Source organism: Sinohyriopsis cumingii, chromosome 4 (assembly GCF_028554795.1).
Source record: "Sinohyriopsis cumingii isolate HCF-2022 chromosome 4, ASM2855479v2, whole genome shotgun sequence".
NCBI lineage: Eukaryota > Metazoa > Mollusca > Bivalvia > Unionida > Unionidae > Sinohyriopsis > Sinohyriopsis cumingii.
In genome coordinates, this window is record NC_142964.1 from 136207345 (window position 1) to 136224803 (window position 17459).

At 37.1% G+C, this 17459-nt stretch overlaps 1 protein-coding gene across 7 annotated transcripts in view; it reads left to right on the forward strand.

The window, feature by feature from the left end:
* Positions 1–17459, forward strand: part of LOC149802147 (uncharacterized) — an 88808-nt gene that overhangs the window by 29676 nt on the left and 41673 nt on the right. For all 7 annotated transcript variants that reach the window (XM_089956553.1, XM_089956549.1, XM_089956550.1 and 4 more), the window contains 2 exons: positions 5633–5755; positions 9227–9349. In XM_089956553.1, the coding sequence (XP_089812679.1) occupies positions 5633–5755; positions 9227–9349 (246 nt within the window). The remainder of the gene's footprint in view (positions 1–5632; positions 5756–9226; positions 9350–17459) is intronic.

Below are 17459 nucleotides of genomic sequence, written 5' to 3' on the forward strand. Positions count from 1 at the left end.
GTGTTAATTGATTTGAAAATAATTTGGGAAATAAAGTTTGATTCTGTGCATTGAATAATAATGACATGTTGATGTTATTTAAAATACTTAGAAAACACCAGATGAATCATTTAATATTAAATAGGTATGTAATAAGTACCCAATGTGCAATGCTATAATACAGCTGCCTGTTGATTATTGTCTGTGCCATTGCAACGTTCATACGGAGCTGCTGGGGCATTATGGGATAGCATATCTTGGTCTGTGTTCTTTTGAGTTGAGCACATAAGAGATAAAGGTTGACACTGTAATAAAACTAAATTCAGGTTCTATTAACCATAATGGAATGGCATATCTTTGTCATTATTGTTTAGATTTGGTTGTAGAATATCCATGAATGAATAGGAATTTGCAGTTGATCCTATTCATTCATTATATCATATATATTTTGTCTAATTTTTAATATATTCTAATTATTCATATACAGTCTGTCCACAGAATTATTATTCTTAATTTAGTATAATTTTTGGTACAAAGAAATATTCAGGATTCCCATGCTACCTAAAAATCTGGAAAAAGTTGGGAGAAATGATAATTTTTTTCCCCAACTTTGAAAAGTTTGAAAATATTGATGAAGGCTGGGAATTTTTCACCACCACTTGATGACAGAAACAATTACATAATTGAGTCATAACTGAGCTGACCATGAGTTGAAATTATTGAGTTCTGACCAGAATATTTGGAGGATGGAGTATGGATCATTTGGGTGCTTGCCATAAACATATTTGTTTAGTCAGTCCAAATGCTTAGTGGATTAGATTTGTCTTGTAGACTGGTTATTTCACAGACAGGTTGATATCGGTTTCTTTTCTTACATGGAAGGTATGAAATCCATTTAGCTGAATCACTAGAAGCCAACACTGGCGGCAAACAATAACTGCTTATCAGATGGCCTAGCAAACTCAGATGCTGTTACACTGAGTCATAACTGAATAAAATCAGCAAGAAAATTATTTATTTTCTCAGAAATTGAAAGTACCATTTTCCTGTTGATTTCATGCAGGTATGATTTGATGTAACATCATTTAAGATTGCTAGACCTGCTAGTTAATCGCTATCATATGCCACTATCGCACAGTGGTGGAAAATTCCCATTTTTCAATAGGCAATTGCTCTGACCCCACACATCAACCTAAATGTTCAAATGTGACAAAGGGGGTGGAAATATTTGGAGGACACACAGATTAGAAAATGCCCTTCCATTCATTTTAAGTCTAAAATGTCAAATCTCTGAGCTTAACTTTGGGCTAAACTATTACACTGTGACATGTAGCGTCAGTCATTGGTTTTATATCTTAAATAGGTCACAGGATAAATGGGAGATTGTCATCCTTGTATTATATATTAAGAAATGATATCAGCCCCTGTGAGTATCAGTACAGGTTTGTCGGCTGTTTAAAGCATTACAAGCAGCCATATGTTAATTTTACAGAAATTTCAATCCTTATATATACAGTAGTATATAATTTTGAAGGTTCAATTTCCAAATTTTAAATCAGCCCTTTTGTACATAGGTTTTTTGAATGATGGATTAAGAAAGTCATCTTAATTAGTTTAGGTTGTTTGAAAAATCATGTTTTGGGTTTTGTTGGCACAGATTAATTCAGGGTTTAGACTTTTTTCTTTACAAGATAAGATTCTAATATTTTGCTTTTTTTTCTTCTTCATGTTGCAATGAGAAATGTTTACTTTGTATAATATTCACATAGATTGCTATCTTGATTTACAGTTGATTTTACTGATTTCTTTGGAATTAAAGGTTTGAAAGGAAGCAAAACTAATTTTTGTTCATTATGTTGTTACTCATGCCAACATAATGCTGGTCAGTAAAGTAAAAGTTAGAATTTTTATTCTGTTATTTGAAAGGACTTTACATGTTAATTTATAGGATTATACAGTATTCAGACTTTACATGCCAATTTATAGGAATATACAGTACTCAGACTTGTTTCACGTGATACATTTTGTGGTCTGGTGCATGATCATCATTTCTGACTTATATGTTTTTAGAGAGTCTTCAAATAGAAGCATCTTTTACTTTTAAAAAATGCATGTTTTATGAGCTAAAATGTTCTTTAGTTTGATCCTGTAATGGTCATTTGTGAACTTTTAAAAAATTAACTTCATCCTGTAAAAACCCAGGAAGTGACCTGGGAGCCATTAATATTTCTCAAAACAATTGTGCAATTATAGGGGGGCCCCAAGTGGCCGAGTGGTCTAAAGCGCTCTCCGTTACGGATCACTGCCATCTCACCTCTATCTTCGCCGGTTCGAGTCTGGGATTCAGCCAATGTGGGTATGTGAGAAAGCTTGCCAGTAGCTTCTTGTGGGTTGGTGGTTCTTCCCGGGGTTTTCCCGGGTTCTTCCTCCACCATTAATACTGGCCGCCATGTATAGCCTATCGTATGCTGAAAAATGGCGTTAAACCCCACAACAACAACAACAACAACAGCAATTATAGGTACTAGAAAGTCTAAAACTTAATATTGTAACCAACAACAACTTTTACACACCAAAACTTAAGTGATACTAAGTGAAGTAAATTTACATCTAGCACAGTGTATGTACTGAAAAGAAGATGATGCTTCTTATAGACAGGGCCTTATTGAGCTTGGTCCCCAAACTGTTTAGGTTTTCATGTTTTTCATAGGCAGATCCTTATTGAGCTTGGTCCCCAAACTGTAGGTTTTCATGTTTTTCATAGGCAGGGTCCTAATGAACTTGGTCCTCAAACTGTATAGGTTTTTATGCTTCTTATAGCCACTGTCTTTTTGACCTTAATCCTCAACTATGTAGGTTTTCATGCCTATCAAAAGCAGGGCCTTAATGAGTTTGGTCCTCAAACTGTGTAGGTTTTCATGCCTGTCAAAAGAAGGTCCCTAATGAGCTTGATCCTCAGACTGTAGGTTTTCATGCTTCTTATAGCCACTGGCTTTTTTTTTTAGCTTGGTTCTCAAACTGTGTAGGTTTTCATGCTTTGCATAGGCAGGTTCTTAATGAGCTTAGTCCTCAAACTGTGTAGGTTTTCATGTTTTTCATAGGCAGAGTCCTAATGAACTTGGTCCCCAAACTGTGTAGGTTTTCATGCTTTGCATAGGCAGGGTCCTAATGAACTTGGTCCTCAAACTGTGTAGGTTTTCATGCTTCTTATAGCCACTGGCTTTTTTTAGCTTGGTCCTCAAACTGTGCAGGTTTTCATGCTTCTTATAGGCAGGTTCTTAATGAGCTTAGTCCCCAAACTGTGTAGGTTTTCATGCTTTGCATAGGCAGGGCCTTATTCAACTTGATCCTCAAACTGTTCAGGCTTTCATGTTTCTCATAGACAGGGGCTTATTGAGCTTGGTCCTCAAACAGCAGGTTTTCATGTTTCTCATAGACAGGGCCCTAATGAACTTGTTCCTCAAACTGTGTAGGTTTTCATGCTTCTTATAGCCACTGGCTTTTTTTTAGCTTGGTCCTCAAACTGTGCAGGTTTTCATGCTTCTTATAGGCAGGTTCTTAATGAGCTTGGTCCTCAGACTGTATAGGCAGGGTCCAAATGAACTTGGTACTCAAACTTTGTAGGTTTTCATGCTTCTCATAGACAGGGTATTATTGACCTTAGTCCTCAAACTGTGTAGGTTTTCATGCTTTGCATAGGCAGGGACCTAATGAACTTGATCCTCAAACTGTTTAGGCTTTCATGTTTCTCATAGACAGGGGCTTATTGAGCTTGGTCCTCAAACAGCAGGTTTTCATGTTTCTCATAGATAGGGCCATGATGAACTTGTTGCTCAAACTGTGTAGGTTTTCATGCTTCTTATAGCCACTGGCTTTTTTTAGCTTGGTCCTCAAACTGTGCAGGTTTTCATGCTTCTTATAGGCAGGTTCTTAATGAGCTTAGTCCTCAAACTGTGTAGGTTTTCATGCTTTGCATAGGCAGGGTCCTAATGAACTTGATCCTCAAACTGTTTAGGCTTTCATGTTTCTCATAGACAGGGGCTTATTGAGCTTGGTCCTCAAACAGCAGGTTTTCATGTTTCTCATAGATAGGGCCGTGATGAACTTGTTCCTCAAACTGTGTAGGTTTTCATGCTTCTTATAGCCACTGGCTTTTTTTAGCTTGGTCCTCAAACTGTGCAGGTTTTCATGCTTCTTATAGGCAGGTTCTTAATGAGCTTAGTCCTCAAACTGTGTAGGTTTTCATGCTTCTTATAGCCATTGGCTTTTTTTAGCTTGGTCCTCAAACTGTGTAGGTTTTCATGCTTCTTATAGGCAGGTTCTTAATGAGCTTGGTCCTCAAACAGTGTAGGTTTTCATGTTTTTCATAGGCAGGGTCCTAATGAACTTGGTCCCCAAACTGTGTAGGTTTTCATGCTTTGCATAGGCAGAGTCCTAATGAACTTGGTCCCCAAACTGTGTAAGTTTTCATGCTTTGCATAGGCAGGGTCCTAATGAACTTGGTCCCCAAACTGTGTAGGTTTTCATGCTTTGCATAGGCAGAGTCCTAATGAACTTGGTCCCCAAACTGTGTAGGTTTTCATGCTTTGCATAGGCAGAGTCCTAATGAACTTGGTCCTCAAACTGTGTAAGTTTTCATGCTTCTCATAGACAGGGTATTATTGACCTTGGCCCTCAAACTTTGTAGATTTTCATACTTCTTATAGGCAGGTTCTTGATGAGGAACTTGGTCCTCAAACTGTGTAGGTTTTCAAACTGTGTAGGTTTTCATGCCTGTATAGGTTTTCGTGATTCTCATAGGCATGGTATTATTGACTTTGGCCTTCAAACTGTGTAGGTTTTCATACTTCTTATAGGCAGGTTCTTAATGAACTTGGTCCTCAAACCGTGTAGGTTTTTATGCTTTGCATAGGCAGAGTCCTAATGAAATTGGTCCTCAAACTGTATAGGTTTTCATGCTTCTTATAGCCACTGTCTTTTTGAGCTTGATCCTCAACTGTGTAGGTTTTCATGCCTGTCAAAAGCAGGGCCTTAATGAGCTTGGTCCTCGAACTGTGCAGGTTTTCATGCTTCTCAAAGGCGGGGCCTTTTGAGCTTGGTGGTCAAAACTGTAGCTTTTCATGCTTCTCTTAGGCTGGGTCTTTTTGACCTTGTTCCATAAACTGTGTAGGTTTTCATGTTTCTCATAGACAGGGCCCTAATGAACTTGTTCCTCAAACTGTGTAGGTTTTCATGAGCATTAGAGACATATTACTCATTCAGCACCAATTCCATCATTGCTTTCAGAATATGGGTTGGCATGGGGATCAGTTGGTTCCAGACCAGGGATATTTTTGATCTGTTTTTTAGCTCACTTGGGCCTCCCACCACATGTACATAGTTCACACCATGTGTGAGTATGTTCCAGAGGAACCCTGCACATTATTGGAACAAAATTTGCATAGTAAAAAGCCTAATGAAATTGATTTCTATAGAATGATAGATACATTTTGAAATTTTTATGAAAAACATAATTTTTGTAAGTACAAATAAATATGTAAACTGTTTTTCTTGAACTTTAAATAAGAGCTTTTCCCTTGAACATTTTTCTTCATACATTTTGTTTATTTTATGTGTAATTATCATTGAATAAATTGTCCTTTTATCTTTACAGCTATTCAGAACTCAGATAGCCGTGCAGAGGGACCATGTACTGTAATCATTGTAGACTGTTCGGGTAGTGTCCAGGGGGAACCACTCAAAGATGCTGTCCAGTTTATTTCTGACTTTATTGATGGTTGGTTGACTGATTACACATTCTGTGACATCATATAGTCAGTAAACAGCTTGTGTAAACTGTTTTGATGCCACCTATGGGAATAAAATCCCAGTTAAAAGACTGATGGTTTTTCGAGAGCATTTTACCAGATTGGATGTAGAATCAAAAACTGTCAATCTTCCTTAATATACCATGTATACTTGCTTATAAGATGAGTGCAACTGCAAACTGCGCAGACCCAGATAATGTGCTGGAAGATCTGGGTCTGTGCAGTTTGCTAGGAGTATTCACTAGAACAAACAAACTAGACCCTGATCTGCATGCACATTATGTTATGTCAGATCAGGATCTTTGTTGTTTACAGTTTGACTTGACTTATAAGCAAGTATATATGGTATATGGTCTGTTAGAAGAGATGGTCTTAAGCATAGGTTTGGCTACACATTCTGGTCAAAGTAGTCTGACTTGCGTTTGGTTTTACATTAAGATACAGGTAATACCTATTCAATGAATTTGAAATCGGATGATTATATGAGAAGTTTATCAGATGTTTTATAATGGTCACAGTCAGGGTCTAGTCATTCAGATGTTTTATAGAGATCACAGTCAGGGTCTAGTCAGTCAGATGTTTTATAATGGGCACAGTTAGGATCTAGTCAGTCAGATGCTTTATAATGGTCACAGTCAGGGTCTAGTCAGTCAGATGTTTTATAATGGTCATAGTCGATGTCTAGTCAGTCAGATGTTTTATAATGGGCACAGTCAGGATCTAGTCAGTCAGATGCTTTACAATGGGCACAGTCAGGGTCTAGTCAGTTAGATGTTTTATAATGGTCACAGTCAGGATCTAGTCAGTCAGATGTTTTATTGTGGGCACAGCCAGGATCTAGTCAGTCAGATGTTTTATAATGGGCACAGTCAGGGTCTAGTCAGTCAGATGTTTTATAATGGTCACAGTCAGGGTCTAGTCAGTCAGATGTTTTATAGAGATCACAGTCAGGGTCTAGTCAGTCAGATGTTTTATAATGGGCACAGTCAGGATCTAGTCAGTCAGATGCTTTATAATGGGCACAGTCAGGGTCTAGTCAGTCAGATGTTTTATAATGGTCATAGTCAATGTCTAGTCAGTCAGATGTTTTATTGTGGGCACAGCCAGGATCTAGTCAGTCAGATGTTTTATAATGGGCACAGTCAGGGTCTAGTCAGTCAGATGTTTTATAATGGGCACAGTCAGGGTCTAGTCAGTCAGATGTTTTATATTGGGCACAGTCAGGGTCTAGTCAGTCAGATGTTTTATAATGGGCACAGTCAGGGTCAGTCAGATTATAGAGACATGTTTTGTAAAATGTTTGAAAGACAAAATGACATCTTTATTATTTCTCTAGCACTCCGCAAACTGGTCATCTTCTTGCTAATATCCTTGTTTATTAGGTCTCTGTCTGTCTTGCTAATATACTTGGTTATTAGGTCTCTGTCTTGCTAATATCCTTGGTTATTAGGTCTCTGTATGTCTTGCTAATATCCTTGGTTATTAGGTCTCTGTCTGTCTTGCTAATATCCTTGGTTATTAGGTCTCTGTCTGTCTTGCTAATATCCTTGGTTATTAGGTCTCTGTATGTCTTGCTAATATCCTAGGTTATTAAGTCTCTGTCTTGCTAATATCCTTGGTTGTTATGTTTACTATCACTGTCCATCTTGATAGTCACTGGCTGCCTTAATAGTCACTGTCTGTCTGGATAGTCACTGTCTGACATAATAGATTCATTCAGCATTGATAGTCATAGTCTGCCATGACAAGTCACAGTCCTGGTAGTCACTGTCTGCCTTGATAGACTGTGTTGATAATCACTGTCAGCCTTGATAGATTTGCTCAGCATTGATAGTCAATGTCTGCCTTGATAGCCACTGTCTGCCATGATAGGCTTGCTCTGCATTAATTGTCACTGTCTGTCTTGATAGACTAGTGCTGCCTTTGATAGTCACTGTCTGCCTTGATAAGTCACTGTCAGCCTTGATAAGTCACTGTCTTGGTAGTCACTATTTGCCTTGATAGACTTGCTCTGCATTGATAGTAACTGTCTGCTATAGTCACTGTCTGCCTTCATAGTCACTGACTTGGTAGACTCTCTGTCTTTATAGTCATTGCCTGTCTTGATGGTCACTGTCTGCCTTGTTAGATTTGCTCAGCATTGATAGTCACTGTCTGCCATCAGAGTCACTGTCTTGATAGTCACTGTCTGCCTTGATAGTTACTGTCTCTCTTGAGAGTCACTATTAGCTTTGATAGACTTGCTTTCCATGATAGTCACTGTTTTCCTTGATCAACGCTCTCTTCCTTGATAGTCTGCCTTGATAAGAGCTGCAGACAAAATGAAAAATTCTGGTAGAAAATATTTGAATAAAGAAATTCTGAAGTGGAAGAAATAAAGTGGATCAACCATGACATCTAAACAATGGTAAAGTGGTTACATTCATTCAGTTTTTAGATTCATTTTTGAGAGCATTTACAGATATTATCAGTATTTTCATGTATGCACTTTTATGTGTTTGTGTGCATGTGTTTATTAGAGCAAGTGAGAGATAGGAAATGTGCCAGTCTACAAACATAATGAATTAGTATGTTTAAACATATCAGTAGAAAGAAATGGCAGATCCAGACTTGTACATTGGTATTCATCTAGTTTAATTTGCTAATTACATGTAAGAATTATACCTAGATCTGGGAACAAAATCCCATCCAGAAAGCCACCTTTACTCAACATTAATCGATTGTCTTTGCTAGATTTGAAGCCTGCATAAATGCTTCATTTAATTGACACTAGACACAAAATAAAAAATTTAAATTGGTATACCTTCAGTTTTTAGTTATTATTTTGCCATTTCAAACCAAAAATGACATTGATGTTTTGCTAAAGTCAACTATCATCAGTCAAATCCTACTGATCCAGTGCAAAATAAACCTAGTACCATTGTACTAATGTAAAGGTACTCATCAGCTGATCCTGATATTCCAACAAATGTATATATTTTATAAAACGGTGTTGGTAAATTTCTTTCTCTCTGTTTACATTTGATACATTGCTATGTTAAATTGGATTTACATTCTTCAATGCATGGGAGAAAAAAAAAAATAGTTTGATCTTTTTTCATTCTTAGAATGTTCTTAGATCATTAAGATAACATTAGTCAGTTGATTGCTTGCAAAGGTTATATCATTGATTGCTTGTTATATTTAATACAAACAAAGATGGTGCCCTTTTCCAGAATACTTTACTCATGATGTTTTGCTTACCAGTATTCAAGTTTGCAATTCTGTCAAGAGTAATGATATTTAACCTTTTCGTTTGTATGTACTTATTGTTGTAAGTTACTCCCATTGTTACTATATTAAGTATCTTCTATTATTATTATTATTATTATTATTATTATTATTTGCATAGATAATATCTTAATGCAAACAGAATGCTATTATTTAATGTGTTTACTCAGGTCTGGAAGAAGTCCAGTTTGAAAATGGCCTAGAGGAAAATATAGCTTTGATCACAGTTGGAGCTAATGTCAGCATTCCTCAGCACCTTACCAACAACTACCAGAAAGTCAGGAATGTTGTTAGTAAGTTGACAATGGTTATCTCATGCAATTAGTTATCTGATGAGACCCTAGATAAAACATCCATAAAACACCTTACTAGTTCAGTGTTTGATTCCTGGTTCTAGCATATTTTTGAGTCAGTAATTAATCATCTTTGAGCTTCTTGTTTCTTCTTTAAATATGTTAATCAATCATAATACCCTAGAACTACTACTACTTAACAAGTCCAGCCCTCCCAGATAACACTTTAAGTTAAAAGAGCTAAAAGTTATCAGCCCACATAGGTGATGGTCAGGAAGAGTGATCTTCCCATGGTAAAGGGATCGGCACCAAATCCCACAAAATATCTTTTTTACTGTTTCCGCTCATGATAAGAAGCATGCCTTCACCATGAGAGACATTGCAAAAACCAGAATCAATTTTGGAAGATGCACCATTACAAGTTGTAGGAGTCTTTTCATTATCAAGAAAGCATACTCCATCTATATTTCCAACTTTTCTCTCTTCCTATGATGACAAAGTTCAGTCTTTTCAATTTTCTAACACTTTGTTGTCTTCTCAGATTTAATAGCACTTAGTTATTTGCATGGGTATGCGACATCACAATTAATTTGGGCGGTGATTACTTTTTATATCCATGCAAGTGTCTATACCAATAGAAAACTCCTTATGTAAGTTTACTTCCATTATGACCAGGTAATTACAGATGAGTTTTCTATGCCAAGGTATTCTTAACATTCTTCAATGATCTTACCTGTACAGGCCATCCTTGAGCCTTCCTACAGGTAGTATTGTAAATTATATTATATATGGACGCTTCATTGCTTTAATAGATTGTCTGCTATCACTCATTTACATGTACAACATCATATGGTATAAATGTACAACATCATATGGTATAAATCTGCACCCACCCTGTGTTCAAATAAGACAGATGCACTGAATGTACCTGTAGAAGCCATCATTGTACCTTCCTACAGGTAGCATTGTGAATTAATGCAGGTTGAGGCTTCATTGCCTTCATTAGGTTGTATTCTAGCACTAATTCAGTCATATACTTGGCACTTTATTAATTTTACCTGTATAGAATGTCATTGGGTCTTTTCTTACAGGTCAGATTGCCTCATAATGGATATTGTTGCACCTACTTTGCAAGTATCAATACAGAGCTTCAGTTCCTTTTTTTGTGCAGAATTTTTTGTGCAATATAGAAATTTATTTACACTGCTGTATAGCTTCTGCTCTGGTCAGATAGGTACAGGTAAGTTTTCTGTACATGGTTTGTCAGTTCCACAACTCCTATAGTGCATTCCAAGCTCTTCATGAATAGACACTTCCTGTAGATGATGCCAGTCTATACTGGCACTCTCTTGGATCAGTCTAACCGCATAGTACTAGGCACTATCTGTGGAAGACATACAGTTTACATCAATACCCTCATGGATCTATCTTACCCACATGGTACCTTAAAACACTTCCAGGGTATGATGTCCATTTTGAGGCCTCAGTTTTCAAGGGATGTCTCTTCACTAGTCCATAAGCCTCTGCAGCCCAAGATACTTTTCTTTGTGACAAGTTAGAAGTAACAGGACATGATTTTTATCAGTGCTGAAAGTGTAGTGTAGTAGGCCACCATAATTGACATTCTTCTTCAACTACTTTGCAGGTAACAAAGGAAATGTTGACTTCACTACTTTAATCTATAAAGGATGATACTGGCATTCAAGCTCCCTCATAGTTATTTGATCCTAATAATTGGATGAGTGAAACCATGCATTACAGGCTTGACCTGAAGTTCCCTGCCTTGCAGGCTTGACCTGAAGTTCCCTGCCTTGCAGGCTTGACCTGCAGTTCCCTGCCTTGCAGGCTTGACCTGCAGTTCCCTGCCCAATCCCATTGAACTACTGCTCTTGTTTTTCTACATCACCTGCTGTGTCTACAGTTCTGACATCAGGTGAAATTATCTATGAAATATTTTATTTTCGTTTGCTCCACCAATCGGAATCTTTATAGGTCACTATCACTCAACACTTCTGGGCCCAACTCTCTATCTGTTGCTGAACAGCAAGATAAAGAGGAAAGCAAACAACCAAAAGTTTCCTTTTGTGCAGATGTATGGACCAGTTACATGGATCAAACATCCCATAACCTGTCCCAACATAATAAATCAGACAATGTTCTCCCCACACAGATGACCTACTTCTGTTTTGACTGGACTAGGCCATATATAAGGGGTCATAGGGGCCATGACCGCAACATATGCATGATAAGTCACCAGAAGACAATATGTCACCCTTTAATTCGAACCAGGTCTATACAGGCAATTACGGAGACCATTCTAATGCATATACTGATTCAAGACTCTCATTATTTATGATGCCAAGCTTAGTCCCTCAAATTCCGACTGATATTGCTTCGCAAATTTCTCAAAGCTTTGCCGCAAGAAGGGACCCTTTAATCAGCAACCACTTGGAAGTGTTCCACAAGTTTAGTCAAGTGGAGCACATTCATCAGATGATCTACTTCATAACAGAGGCACAACATAGACTATAGCCGTAATGGTAGCTATGAACGTACAAGAGATAGACGAAAGATGCATTGCTTCCAACCTCCATCTTATAGACCAATCATGGCCCAATATACGCTCGCAACCATCATCATCTATTCTCCAGTTTAATGATCAGGCTAATAGAATTCTCTATATGCAGCCATCCATCTCCATCTCAGCTGCAGCAGAGGGATTTTCAGGGCAACCTACAACAGGGATGTCCCTAGAGTACCTGCCACTGTAAAACAATCCTAAAACTAAGTGGAAGAGTCAGCAGGAGGTCAATCATTTTCACCAGTATTACATGAGACCATCGATGTCTCAATGACATGCATACAGACCCTCATCCCACCTTATAACAGATCACAGTAGGGAGATGGCTCCAGTCTTTCATGGCTGAATGGGGAAGATTTATCATGATATCATAGGGACCAAGTTTCCAAGGGGCTCAGTATCACATTCATCTCTGCTACTAAGCTTTGGGCCAGAGTTCTTTAGCTATAATGTAACACTTATCAGTTGGTCCTCAACCTAAGAATATTCAGTGACCTTGGTTATGCACTTTGATTTTTGTTGGAATGCAAAAATGGGTCATAATGCCATCAATTGTGGAGACTACACAATAAGTGTGGACTTGCAAGAGATATGCTTTCACATCCTACTCAAACAGAAGTTGTGCAATTTGCCTACAACAGGCTCCAAGCAGCAGACAATTATTTTTTGGAGCAAGACATGGTTTCACATGTGACACTCCATTATTTCAATCTCCTTGTCAACAAGAACATCTCCAACCTTGTACCCTTTCAACATTTGGTCAACTAGGCCTGGAATCAACCTTGTACCCCTTCAACATTTGGTCAACTAGGCCTGGAATCAACCTTGTACCCCTTCAACATTTGGTCAACTAGGCCTGGAATCAACCTTGTACCCCTTCAACATTTGGTCAACTAGGCCTGGAATCAACCTTGTACCCCTTCAACATTTGGTCAACTAGGCCTGGAATCAATGTTCAGGTAAAAAGAATGAGAATTGAATTCATGCAATGGTAGGTTCCATGCTTATTTGGAGCAACCCATCTGATAGAGAATTCTTTCACAAGCTGACTTTTGACAAGTGTGTTAGTGGTTGTCTTACTTCTTGGATGCTTTATTGGGCACCTATAACATTGATTACATGGTCCAAGTGGAGACCTAACCTGGGACCATTGGCCAACTATCACAATCTACAACAATATGAGGTTGCATCTTGAAGAAAGGAAACCACTTTTGACTCACTTTGTTGATGCCTCAGCAAGCACAAACCCTGGCAATCATGATTATTACTGATGCAAACACTGATGGCTGGGGGAGAAAGTCTCCTACAATTTTGGACTACCAAGGAAGCATGGCCCCTCAAGATCATTATTTAGCTATCTACATCATCAAGATAGAAATCTTTTTCAAAGTTTTTCATTGGTGGCTGGAGAATCTCTGTGGGAATGGAGTTCTCTTTCTGTCCGATAACTTCACCTCCTCTCAAACAGCAGAGTGGATCAAATACTTAGACTTTTGTATTCTTCTTTAGGATTTCCAAAGTGGTGTCCTCATCAACAATCCATGTTTAAATATATATTAACTAAGCTGGCTAATGTATGGGCAGACTAGTGCTTCTGCAAGAAGGAAATAATGCAAATGGAATTATCTCTTCATCCCTTGATTTTCACTCAATAGACACTCTGTGGGTTCAACCTATGATGCACCTATTGGTGACAAGGTGGAATGTCAAAACATCAACCTTTGTCTCACCAATCTTGGACATGAAAAGCCTGAATAATTGATTCTCTATCTGTAGATTGGAATATATACAATTCTCCAGCACCTCTGATCCATAAAGGGGATACAGGAATCAGCAAATCTGAGTGTCTCTCATCCTGATTACTCCACTCAAATGGAAAATATTGGTCCAACCTCATCAATTGCAACCGAATCACCAGAATTAAGCTATTACCTCATTTGAATTAAAAACCATGATGGCTGGTGTTTCACCCAAACCCTGCACATCAGGATCTGATGAAATCCACTTTTAAGAACAGTTTCACAAGTGGTGGAGTATCTTAAGCAAGATGGCTATCCACCTTAGTGATATTTCAGGAACATCAAGCCGATGCATTGATGGAGATCATGCCTCATTTTACCTTCAAAGAGGGAAAGGATGATCTATCAACATAAGCATTAATTCTGAATCAGTGGGCTAACGTTCCTGCATATTGGACTAAACCCACACGAATGAATTTGCTCTGCATAATTGGCTCAAGACATTATGACATGATATTAGGACATTCAACACAATCATTGCATATGAATGAAGCTTTTCTAAATATCTTTATCCATTCTGCAGAATGGAATTCTGAGTATACTTCTCCAGTTTTTATCACAGATCTCTCGTCCTAAAGGCTCAAGTCAATCAAGAGGCACCTTTACTTATGGAACAAAGCTTATCCTTCAGATCACTCGACAGCTTCATACAGATGCTGCTTTACAACTTCTGCTGGATTTGTGGAAAAGAAAATTTTTCCCTTTCAAAGCTGCTCCCTGACAGATTGACAGTTGGAGTATATACAGTTGGGTTATCTAGAAGATGTCTTACAAAACTTATGGACTGGAGATGGTCTCTCCAGGGTGAGGAGAAGCTGTCTCAGTACCTTAGGAGATCGGAGATGGTATCTCTGGGGTAAGGAAATGTAACTCCCTCCACCTCTTACCTATTCTCCTAAGGTAGTATGATTGGGTAACATATTTTAAGAAGAAACCAAAGAAGAAACCAATATTTTCTGGTCAAATATATTTCTTTGAGAATAATTACCCAGTCATAATACACATACCCCCTCCCAGCCTCCTTGCAGTTACATACACATACAGAGCATGCCATATGTTCCAGTAGTAACAGAGTTATTCATGGGATTTGGTGCCAATTTCTATACCAAGGAGAGATTGCTCTGCCCAAGCATCACCTAGATGGGCAGATAACTTTTATATTCTTATAGCTAAAAGTGTTATCTGGGAGGACTGAATTTGCAAGGTAGCAGTAGTTCTAAGGTATTATGAATGAGTAAGTATTCTTGAAGAAATGCATTTTACTAGAAAAAATTATTTTTCAACAATTATAAACTGTCAAAACTTACTCTACGTTTGACACACTTTTTATTATTATTTGCAACTCTGATTTAATCTGATTTCATCAAACAATTGCCTAACACACAATGCCAAGAGATTAAACTATTCTGCATGCTGTATGATTTCAAGATTGGTGGATTTGCTATAAATTAATTTCCATTTTAACTTCATCTGAAGCTACTTTTGAATTATCCAGGTCATTCAGATTTACACTCAACTAAAAGTTATGATGTCTGGTTGATCAGTGATTTGATGTTAACTGTCAGGCCTGTCTGATTGGTCAGTGATTCAACATCATTCATTTAAACATGTGTGATTGGTCAGTGATTTGATGTTAGCCAATTAGACATGCCTTCTTGGTCAGTGGTTTGATGTTGATTGATGCTTCCCATCCTTAACTGATGTTTTTACTCTAAAAAAATATATATATCAAAACAAAAACCATCACTGAAAATAAGCCATAAAAATTATTAATGATTACAAAAAAAATCATGTTATTTATTTTCCAGTTGTTTTGTTGTTTGTGGGTACCAAGCAAATTTTTGTCCCAGGTTTGTTTACTTGTTCAGTTATATAAAGAGAATTTCATCAAATTATTTGGGTACATAGGAAGCAGGGTTCCCACACTACTGGGTACATAGGAAGCAGGGTTCCCACACTACTGAGAAATGGGTAAAAAATCAGGAGCAATGATTTTTTTTCCTCGACCATCAAATATTGACAAAATTCGGGGAAAATCCATGAATTTTCCTCCACAACTTGATGTCTGAAACAATTATGCAGTTGAGTCGTAACTGAACTGGTAGTGAGTTAAATTTATCGAGTTCTAATTAGAATATTAGGAGGTTGTAGCATGAATCATTTGGGTGCTTGCGATAAATATATTTGTTGAGACAATCCAAATGCTCAGTGGATTAGATTCATGGTGGCCTTAAAGCAAAACCACTTTGTGGATGGGCTAGCAAAATTAAATGTTGTTAAATCGAGTTATACCTGCATGAAATCGATATGAAAATTATTTATTTTCTTAGAAACTGTAAGCATTAAAATCATTAGGTCTTTAATCTGCTGCAAGACAATAAAACTAATGCATTGATGAAATTTGAGCTGGTGCTAGCAATTTTGATTGTTAGTCGCATGAGCACACAGAATCTCACAACCGTCATTTTCAAATATTGCAGAAAAAATTAAATGAAAGTCGTATACTGGTTGTAATAAAAATACAAAAACGAAAGAGCACAAAATTCTCAATGTTTATTCCGAGACCAACTTCTGAGTTTTGTTGTATCAAGTGACTACCAGGATGACATGTGCTCTCTCTTGCAGGGAGCATATGAAGTTGGGAACCAGACTACTCTGCTTGATGAATCAGATTGACCAAGTTTCTTATAGTTGTTCTCAAAATAAATATGTTGAGAATTATATGTTCTTTCTGTTTTTTTACAAAAGGTATCAGACTTTCATTTAATATAATTGAAATTTTGTACAACAACATTAAAAAGGAGTTTGTTGTTGATATCATGGGGCTATTAGACTTCTGATGCTGTTGTTTGAGAGTTGTGAAGTCATGTGACTATTAACGCAAATGGCAAGTACCGGGTCAGGTTTCATCTATGCCAAGTTTCATCTAGTATGTCAGCGGATTAAAGACATAACAATTACAATACTTGTTATTTTTGAGAAAATAAATAATTTTCCTGTTGATTTCATGCAGGTGTCAGTCGATATAACATAGTTTAAATTTGCTAATCCCACTGGTAAGCTATGTTTCAGTGGCAGCAGATTCCATTTTTTTATATGTAATTGCTCTGAACCCACACGCCATACTAAATGTCCAAATGTGAAAAATGGGGTTGGAATATTCGAAGGAAACCCGAATAAGAGAATTTTGAATCTCTGAGTTGAACTTTGGTGCAAAACTATTACACAGTGACATGCAGCTTGAAGCATTAGTTTCAGGTCTTAAATAGAATGCAGGAGAAATGGAAAATTGTCATCCCTTTTATTAAATATTAAGAAACAATAAGAGCCCATGTATCAATACAGGTTTTGTAACTGGTTTATTGAACTACAAGAAGACAAGTTGATTTTACAGAAAATTCAGTTCTTGTTTATACAACAATATATAATTTTGAATGTCTTTTGTCAAAATTTAAATCAGTCCTTTTGTAAATGTCTTTAAAGGATGGATTTTTTAACCAAATCATCTTAATTTTACTCATAAATTCAGAGTTAAACATTTTTTGTTACATGATAAGATTCTAATACTTTGCATTTATTGTGGGGTTTTTCATTCTTTGATAGGAAATGTTTACTTTGTATAACATGCACATATATTGCTCTAGAATTCTTTAGAATTAAAGGTTTGAAAGGAAACAAAATAATTTATGCTCATGTTGTTTCCATGTAGCAATATAATGCAGGTCACCAA